Source organism: Zeus faber (genome assembly GCF_960531495.2).
Source record: "Zeus faber genome assembly, chromosome: 20".
In the NCBI taxonomy this organism is placed as follows: Eukaryota; Metazoa; Chordata; class Actinopteri; order Zeiformes; family Zeidae; genus Zeus; species Zeus faber.
In genome coordinates this window covers 4,286,441-4,296,862 of record NC_137207.1, presented here as the reverse complement: position 1 = coordinate 4,296,862, position 10,422 = coordinate 4,286,441, and the positions used below count along the sequence as shown (strand labels likewise).

Here is a 10,422-nt window from a genome sequence, read left to right as displayed (position 1 = left end):
GGCTTCGGGAAGAAATTCTGTCTCAGTCTCTCTGTCCTCACTGTGTGACTGCGGAGGCGCTTGCCCGACCGCAGCAGCTGGAATAGTCCGTTGTTGGGTGGTGAGGATCCTTCATTATCCTGCGGACTCTGCTACAACACCTCCTGGTGTATAAGTCCTGCAGGGAGGGGAGGGTAGTTCCAGTGGTACGTTTGGCTGAATGCACCACCCTCTGCAGGCCCGCCTGTCCTGAGCAGTACAGTTCCCAAACCAGGCAGTGATGTTGCCTGTCAGGATGCTCTCCACTGCTCCAGAGTAGAAGGACTTAAGGATCCTCACCGAGACCCTGAATTTCTTCAGCTGCCTGAGGTGGTAAAGATGCTGCCTCGCCTTTCTCACCAGAGTGACTGTGTGTGTTGTCCACGTTAAATCCTCCGTGTTGTGGACTCCCAGGTATTTGAATCTGCTCACCCTGTCGACAGAAGTCCCATTAATCACCAACGACGCATGCGTCCTTAGCTAATCCCCTCCTAAAGTCCACAATCAGCTCCTAAGTTTTGCTGATGTTCAGGAGGAGGCTGTTGTACTGGCACCAGAGTGACAGGTCAGCCACATCCTCACGGTAGGCCTTCTCATCGTCGTTGGTGATCAGGCCCACCACGACTGTGTCGTCAGCAAACTTAATGATGGTGTTGGAGCTTGACCTGGCCACACAGTCATGTGTGTACAGGGAGTACAGTAGAGGGCTGAGGATGCAGCCCTGGGGGGATCCTGTGTTCAGGGTGAGGGAGCTGGACATGTGCGTCCCCATCCTAACCACCTGGGGCCGTGCTGAGAGGAAGTCAGTCCTAGCTCCCGCATCTTGACAGCCAGTCTGGTGGGGACGTTGGTTTTGAAAGCTGAACTATAGGCGATGAACAGCAATCTCACATAGGCCCCTTCCGGCCATCCAGGTGCGTAAGCGTGTTGTGCAGTACCTGGGAGACCACATCGTCCGGGGATCTGTTTGGCCGATATGCGAACTGCAGCGGGTCCAAAGTGCAGGGGAGGGAGACGCAGATGTAATCTTTAATCAGCCTCTCGAAGCGCTTCATGACCACTGAGGCGAGGGCCACCGGACGGTAGTCATTCAGGCAGGCTGAAAAGACGATCTTCGTGACAGGAATCACGGTGGACCTCTTCAAGCAGGACGGGACCACCAACTCGGCCAGGGAGACATTGAATATCTTAGAGAACACCGGGGCTAGCTGGTTAGCACAGGTCTTCACTACTCGCCCAGATTTGCCATCTGGGCCTGCAGCTCTCCTGACGTCATGCTCGGACACTGAGAGTGCGCTGTCATTCCCAGCGGTTTAATTCCAATTAGCTGGCGAGCTAGTGGTGTTGTTGCCAGACTCAGTGGAAACTGAGACTTGCTTACTTAGACCAGTGTTAAGCAGTGCTTGAAGCTGTTGCCCTCTGAGCCCCCTACCATGTAAGCTGTTGACTCTCAGAAACTTGTCTTCTGATTATGTTGTGGCTTTGGGTCTGCCAGACCGCTTACTGTCAGAGTTTCTTCCAGTTTCCAAGTACCATCTGATGGTGTAGGAAACGCTATTTGTTGACACCTTGGCTTTCTTTGCATTTCCTCTAAAGGTAAGACCTACACTTTTAGTGGTTATAATGGTCTAGCTGTCTTCCTTTGTTAATTGCCTTTTTCTCACCATTATGATAGCAATATACTACTTCCTACAGTGCAATATTTTCCAAATAGTTGATACACCTGTACTGTTTCCATCAACTTCCAAGGCTTAATTTACTTCCACTGTTGCAGAACAGCTGTAAGTTAACCTTTTACTTGTTCCCTGAAAAATGCCTTGTTTACTGCTTACCTTTGTACCATTTCAGGTTATTAACTGGACCTGAACTGCTTGAATTGCAATAAAAACTGGAAAAATGGGGGTTTTCTAGTGCGGTAGTATAAATACAGAGCTTTTTTGTCACTTGGAACTAACGCAACCTACTAAAAGAGACTAAAAAGACAAAATATCCAGTCAAATTTTATTTCAGACGTCGATAATTCACAGCGTAATGTTTGCATTTTTGGCTTCATTATGTTGGAAAAATACACATGGCTAGGAATCAATTGGAACCATTAAAATATATATTTCAACAATAACTTTTTTTGTCATATAAACACGGAAAGCTGGTAACTTCACTTGGCCCTTTGAAGATCCAAGAAACCTCCTCCAAAAATTTCCTTTTTCGGTTTTAACATGGCCATACACACAACACACAAAAATGTCTAAAGGTCAGTGTCAAAAAGATTTGTCCTTACAAAATACTCTTAACATACAGTGCAAGTTATGATTACACTACAGTGCATATTAACTTAATTTGATGCATAATCACACATCCATCCATTTTCTTTATGGCAGGGTAAGGCAGGGTGCCGGTTCATCACGGGGTCACACTGTACACACGCCATTTACACCTATGGGCTATATCGGGTCTCAAATTAGCCTAATCTGCATATTTCAAAGGGGGGAAAAGGAGGAAATTGGGAGCACCTGGAAGGACGAACCCTCACAAAACCAGGGGCGAGTGGGAAAACATGCAAACACCCCACACAGGACCTCAGATGTGAATCACAGGCTTTAAAACAATATCAACGTTTGAACCAAACTTCAATTAGAATAACCCCACTTATAATACAAGACAAATGATAAGCACACATTTAAAGGGTGTGAGGTTTGGTGGTTATTTCTCTAAAATAAACCCAAAAGCTTGTTTCTAATATGATGTGGTTTGATTCGATACTAGAAGGGGTGACAATGGTTAAATCTTAAATCCTGAGTTTAACTTTTGATTTTTTTTTTTTTTTCTCCCGACATACACGCCCACATGTATGTTTATATGTATTCTGGAGTGGGTTGGGGGGGATTAATCACAGTGAAGACAGGCATATTATTTTGGTACAATTAAAAAAACAGTGCTTATTTTCTTTTTTCTGGCACATTGCACTTTTTGTGATCACACTCACAAATTGAATACGTACGAATAATAATAAATGTGCTAGTGCAATAAATGTCGAGGAGGGGTTTCAAATCTCTTTGTTAGCAAACCCTGAAGGCCCCGACGTGCAACCGAGGTTCTCACAAGTTAGACGATGGTGACCGTATTAAAATTACGCATAGCAGCACCTAATTTCCTTATATAAACAAACACATGCACTCCCCGTGTATGTATACAAAACCACTAAAACCCTCCTTGGATACTCACACCGATAAACAATTTCGATATGTCATATAGTATTCCTTGTAAAGTACTAATAACACATATGGACCCTTTTTTTCAAATGTGTTGGTTCCCCTTTTTGAACAATACGGAGATAGAAGTCATAAGATTAATACAAACTGTAAATAGTCATTTATTTGAACCAAATTGTTGTCATATCACACTGAAAATTAAGACACCATCAGAGTAAAAGGTTACCGCTCTGACAGTGCATTGCAGGTGGAAGGAGTGCACCGGAATGTCTTCGCGGGGGTTTGGCTGAAGGTTGTAAAGAGTTGGGATGAAATGGATTGATGAGGAAAAGGTCAGACAGTGGTTTCGTTCTTCCATGGCCCAGTCCGTATGTTACCCGTGGAGCTAAACAGGTAGTCCTCCTGCAGACTGGAGTTCCTGCTGATGGTGCTCCTTCGGCTCAGGGTGGCCAGCACCCGGGGCGGGGTACTCATGGGGAAAGCGGTCTCCTCCACCTCAGAGTACAGCACGCCATCCTTGTCCTGGTCGGCCATCTTTGAGCTGCAGCTGTATGTGTCTGGGTCTTGCAGGCATTGCATGGTTAAAGGATCTTTCTTTGTAACTGAGAAGCCGGCTTTCGCAGTGCCGCTTTTGTGCCACTGGCGAGCGTGCCCTTCGTGTGAGGACAGGTTCATGCTGTGGCATGAGAGGTCATCGTCGTGCACGCTGTGCACCAGGCTGTGGGAGGAATTTGCCGGTTCTTGTATGCAGTGGCATGAGCTCTGGCGGTTTAGACTGCGACAAGACGCCAACTGTCTGTCAAAGTGAGGGCTGAGGCAGCCCAGTTGAAAATCGGATGAGCTGCCGAGGTGGTGCCCGCCGTGGGGGATGTCCAAGTGGGGGCTGTGCATGCTACTGTGCATGCTACTGTCCATGCTGGTGGATGTTTTGTGGTAGTGGTAGTCCTGGAGGCAGGGCCTCATGCGGTTAAAGGAGCGGGACTTTGTTCTGTCCTTGAGGCAACTGTGCAGGGGCAGACTCGGACGGGGAAGCTCGTTGGACAGCAACTGCGGAGACGAGGAGGGCGCTGCCTCGGCCAAAGTTGAGATGGATATGTCTGGGGCGGGGCTCATCATGGTTGAACAGCACTGGCCTGGGCGGCTGGGTGCGGGGCTTAGCGGAACAGGTGGAGGGGGGGATTTGTAGTGCGTGGAGGGGGCGTGCAATAGGTGAGGAGAGAGCAGCGGCTCCTTGCCTGAGCAAGGTGAGTCCAGGTGGCAGTGTGGTGGTGGCGGATGGAGATCCTGCCTTTCCACAAGTCCGTTCCCATTCCTGTTTTCCGTCTTGGAGCTGGATCGACAGCATGCCCACCAGCGGTGCCAAACATCGTCACGTTTGGCACAGTGCTGGATGAGCAAAAAGAGTCCGAGAGTGACAGAAAACGCCCCGTACAAACAACTGAATATCATATCCAGGAAATGTCCTTGGGATATGGCCAAGGCCCCGAAAGCCCAGGTGGCCAGGAACAAAAAAAGGGTGAAAGCTGTAGCACGGAGCTGGGCTTTGTATGACTGCTCATTAGCCACCACCGATATACCCGTGTTGGCAGAATCCACCACGGATTCGCTGTAACAGTTATGGCTTGACTCATTGGACGCTAATCCCTGCTGCTCCTCACTCATAATCCGCAGTTCATACTTCCTCTCTGGGTGCCTTCGCAGATTGATGTAGGTGCACAAGAAGTAGATGCATTTGAGTAGGATCAGCATAGCCACAGGGCCGTAGAAACCTGCCAGGCTTGGCTTCCAGGCCATCCAGCAACTGTTCAGAGAAGAAACATTAGCTCTGTTAAAAGGCAAAAATGCATTTCGATATGGGAAACAATAGATCATGGAAATCTCTGACTTCTTACAAATGTTGACTACTTACTATAGGGCTCCCTCCCTGCTTCCGTAGTTCTCCATTCTAAATGCTGCCGTGACACAAACAACGATGAGAGGGATTCCATAACCAATGAGGTAAAATCTACAAAAGAAATACAGATATTGGCGCAATATTTGTTAAAGAAGGAGAAGCAGACGCACGCCTTGGTTAAAAGACGATAAATTATAAGAAGATAAACGCAGAAACATTAACTGCCTATCGGCTTTGTTACTAACTGGTAAGTTCTTAGAAAATTCAGTCGGCTCATCTCACAGACTCATCTCTGACAGACAAAGTCTTTGATTTACTTTAAAACTACCTTTAATTTATTTTGCATCGCTTGGGTTTGGTGTCTGAGCTGTACCGCAAATCAGCAAGGTGTACAGCAAACATATGTATACTTGGTGAGCTAGAAATTTAGGCTTGATGAGCTCAAATCCCCCAATTGGATAGAAGAGTAGAGCCCAATGGGTCGTTGCAGGCGAGGAGGTGGGAGTCACAGCAACACAGCAAAGCAGGTAGAGCGGGAGCGATTGGCTGCTTAAATAGGCCGGCCATGCATGGCGCCATCAAGTTGTCTGACAGAACTAGCGCCATAAGCTACACATCATTTATGGTCATTTTATGTGATTACTGTACTAGTACTAGTGTGCTAGTATAAGGCTATACTAGCACATGCACCCGATGACGAGGAGGCAATTTTGGACATTAAACATCGCAATACATAAAAAATGAAATTTCCTTTATCTTTTATACTTTGTAAACAATAAAGTGCAACACAGCAGATCATAACTTTTATTTTGATATTTCCCCCAATTTGTGAAAGCTTCTAAACTTCTAAGCTTTATAAACTTCTACTTTAAACAATAGCGGATGGATGACCTACTCAGATAAGATTAGGTAAGACAAGATAAGATAAATATAAGGTAAGATAAGATAACACTTTATTCATCCCCGGGGGAAAAGTTCAGGAATGGGAGGGTATGTGATTGGAAAAGACAAATTTCTTCATTATGTATTAAAAAAAGAAAATCACTAATAGTGAAATAACTTATGACTTCTCTGAATGAAATTAGATTCAATTGCTGGTTTGAAATAATCTTCACGTAACCTGGCACTGCCCAATTGTACAATGTTTTTGGCAACACGTGTATAATTTTTACTTTTTACTTCACTCATGTTTTACTACTATCTTTCGAATTCACTTTGTGGATTTATCATCAGCTCTCAAATCTGTTAATGACTTTGTGGTAGGCCTTAACTGGCTTACGTCCTATCCTACATTCAATTACCACATTATGATCATTCCTATAGCTGTAAATTGGACAAACACTTAAAATGTTAGGGAACATTTAGTTGTGGACTACGATGAGCTTACCGAAGTATACTTTGTCTGGTCTCAGTTTTGGGGGGTAAATTCCTGTCTTGGACCTGAGGTGGTGATTTGGACACATCTTTGCAGATATCTCTAGCAGTGAACATCAGCCAAAACATTGTAGACAAAGTTGCATAGTGCAGCACGATGCCGACCTAAGATAGACAAAGGTGGAAAAAGAGATTTTAACAATTAATCATGGAAACATGGTGGTGAGGAGTCCCATCTTAAAAGCCACATTGCCTTACAGGCCAACACAGCTACCCTTCTCTAACTATAAAGGAAGGAATCTCTATGTATGTCCTTTGATTATCTCGACAACCGTTCATCTGATCTACTTCAAACTTGGCGAGTGTATTGCTGGGGACCGAAGGACATGCAGTGTTGAATTTGGTACAATTTGGACACACAACATGTGTAATATTAATAAACTTTCAATAAACAGCGAGCCAGCGGGGGGAGCGGGGCTTCCTGTGAAAGTAATCAGCCCGTTCCCAACAGGCATGTTTGGTGTGGACACATGACACGTGTAATATTAATAAACTACGAATAGACAAGCGAACAGGGAGTTTATCCAGAAGCGTGACTTGGGTGTGTTTTTTTCCTGTGAGAAAAAGCGTATTTCCCCTGTGTTTTTCACTGCGAGTCACCACGACTTTTACAAACAGGCATGTTTTTGTGAATCGTAACCCATTTTGAATGGGAAAAACTTCACACTGGTCGTGGCTTGGCAGAACAAACTGCCTGATGGTAATGGGCTGACACACACAGATCTTGAACAAAAGCACAGTATGCTATTTTACTATTGTGGACTATTTTAATCTAGATTCTAAATAGTTGAGCTTCAAGGTCCCCAACAGACAGTTCATATTTAATTGCGTTGGCTAGACACTGGTGAAATGGACAGAGTAATGCCTCTGAATCCCACAGGGACTCTGTGGCCAATGTGCAGAACTCTAAAGCATAGTCCGCTGCATTGTGAACCACCCCATTCTACAGACTTCTATCTGCTTCTTGGCTGGCAATCGAATACTCTCTTCATCTCTAGCACAAAGAGAAGAGAACATCTGGACAAGTACAGCGTCTGATGCTCTCCAAGGCTCCCCAAGAAATAAACGGCAGAATATATGGCATCCTGGATCGGTTGGAGGGGAAGGTTGGCTGAGGTTTGAAGGCTAGAGAACACTGCATTAGGAAGCCATTGACACTTGCCAGGGTGACCATGGTAACTCTCGGGATTAATAAATGGGGTTTGGATGAACGCTGAGGGCGAGGACTCTGGGCAGAAGTCAAAATTAGGGGCAGTGTAGGGCATGGCCTATTTGGGGGGTTGCTGGGATTCAGACATCTCTATACCAGCTCCATGAAGTACTATACCGTTTGAGCCAATCATCGATGGAGTTGTGTCAATGTAGCTTTATTCCTGTTTGCCTAGTTTCAGTTCATGACGTTTGCTACTACTGTCTTAACAGTTCAAGGATTGCATGATTTTTTTTTATATCCTCGAATTCTAGTGGTTAAAATCTGTCGTTTCAGGAAGCTTTGGGTAGGTCCCTTTGTTAATGGGCTGCCTGTAACAGGACATCATGTGTTTACACAGAGAGAACACAGTCATGCAGAGGTGATGGTGATTTAATTTGGTAATATACATGTCACTGTTGACCCTTGTTTATATCCTTTTCTAGATACAAGTGAATTGTGCACAGTTGCATCATACCCACACAGAGAATACACATCCTACCCTAGAAGAAGAAGCTGATTGTTAAAAGTTTTATTCATAAGAATGATCCTTTTCAACTACCCAAGGCCCGTAAAGGGCACTTTTATTGTTTAGGCCTGAATTGACCTCAACAATTGATGTTTATGTTGATGTGGAAACTCACAATATAGTCACACATGGCTTTGTCCATTTATTTTTACATTTGAATAACAGTATTAATTATTAATTAATCACATTTTAATTACAATCTATTTTTGTAATTATCACAGCACATCCAATGCTGTAGGAAGCATTGCGACTTCCTATTTCTGGTTTCTTACATTACCACGGATATAGTCAAAAGAGCTGATTTGTGGAAGTGCAAAAGAGTCCACAAAACCCTGAAAAACCTGATGCATGTTTTTTATTTTTTTAATTATTATTTTATTTTTCTTCTTTTACTATTTTTATTTTAGTATAACACACAAAGACTTGTTTTTTTACATGTTATTTTAAGGCTCAAATGTTTGCCCTATTGGACTGCATTTAAGAACACTGAGAAGGCCTGGGTGGAAGAATAGCGAAACTATCCTTTAAGTCCAACCATTGGGAACAATAGACCAGGTGACAAGACAGTTGATTTGATTTCTGGTCTCAGTAGCATTTAATAAAGTACAATTTAAGAGTAAGGAATAAAGAAAACCAACTTACGATTTGGCACATGAAGGGATAGCTGATTTGATTGATGCCTGCAGCAAACACGCCAAACGTCAATCCCGTATGAAATAGGAAGTTAATCAGCGTGTGCCAGCCACTTTTGCTAATGCGTATCACTCTGCAAACAAAGACGAGACATCTCTTAATAGCGCTAAATACTCATGCACATCACAATAGTGACTTTTCATGAATAAGTAAAATTTGTGGTAAGTAAAATATTTTTTGCAATTCTTTGAGATGGTTGAACAGAAGTAGGGTGACTATGTAATTGTACAATATACACGCGATAACACTGTTATAACATGGTAGAAGCTGTAATAACTTCAGAATCAGAATCAGAATTGTCTTTATTGCCAAGTAAGTTTACATTTACAAGGAATTTGTCTTGGTGTTCGGTGCATACATGAAACATAAATGAGTAGTAACACAGCAATAATTATTATTAATGCCCTATATACCTACACATCAATAATTAATTCTGTGCATAGAATCGCATATTGTATAATCTGTATATTTTTTATAAATATGACTATTTATGTTTCGTATTTTTTGTCTATTTGTGCATATTTGCAATTTCTTTTCATTTTAATTCTATTTTATTTTATTTTTTATGCTAATTGTTCGTACTACCATGATAAATTCCTTCCTTGGCGTAATAAACTCATTCTGATTCTGATGACAAAAAAACACGATTAAAAGTTTATTGCACATCTGATCATAAATCCGATCATTTGAATTACTTCAAAGACTTTTGGAGCTAAAAGGAGCAGAACGGGTATATCTGCTCTGACATAACTAGCAATGAAAAAAGCGTAAGCATTCAAGTTGAAGACAATGTATTTCTGAGAAAACACATATAACATACAATACAATGGCATGACCATCAGGCCCCAGAGCCTTGCACATTGACATTTTAATTGATATCGAAGTCGATATTTAAGACAGGTTGATATTTAAGATGGGCTCTCACCTGTTTTGTACTACGTAAGTCAAGATGGAGATGAGGAGACAGAGCAGCATGACCGCTGTGCAGGCGTACACCACTGGATGCAGGTAATCTCCTGGGTATGGCGGGAAAGACAGCACCCTCTTTAAATCCTAAAATAGCAATAAAAATGATGCGTTAGGCACAGAAAAAGAAAGAGAATAAGTGACGCTCTTTATTTTTGTCACATCTGTTTTGCATTTTTATCGGCTCAGATCGGTGACTGGTGCGGTTTTGGGATTTTCTGGGAGCTGAACTGGGTCAAATCGTTAGTGCTCGGTTCAGGAACAATGGGCACTTATGAGGTAGATGCGTTTGACAGGGTCATTACGTGGGACAGAGGGGTTATGAAGGATAAATTCGCTATTGTTTCAGTTCAGGAGTAAAATGTTGGTTTCCATAATTTAGAACGCTGAAAGCTGGGGTGCTGAAAGTGGAACCGTAAATAACAGAGAAGAACGTTTCTAATGAGGAATAGAAGTGTTATAGTTATAAATAATTGGGGCCAACCAGGCC

At 43.2% G+C, this 10,422-nt stretch overlaps 1 protein-coding gene across 1 annotated transcript; it reads right to left on the bottom strand.

Moving 5' to 3' along the window:
* Window positions 1-3,560: 3,560 nt before the first annotated feature.
* On the bottom strand, window positions 3,561-10,013 carry adgra1a (adhesion G protein-coupled receptor A1a; the record flags this gene model as incomplete). The annotated part of the gene is made up of 5 exons (XM_080021930.1): window positions 9,892-10,013; window positions 8,916-9,039; window positions 6,509-6,660; window positions 5,137-5,232; window positions 3,561-5,028 (listed from the first exon to the last, which is right to left on the bottom strand). The coding sequence occupies exons 1-5, from the start codon at window positions 9,939-9,941 to the stop codon at window positions 3,561-3,563; spliced, it is 1,890 nt and encodes a 629-aa protein (XP_079878056.1). The 5' UTR covers window positions 9,942-10,013.
* Between the last annotated feature and the right edge of the window lie 409 nt (window positions 10,014-10,422).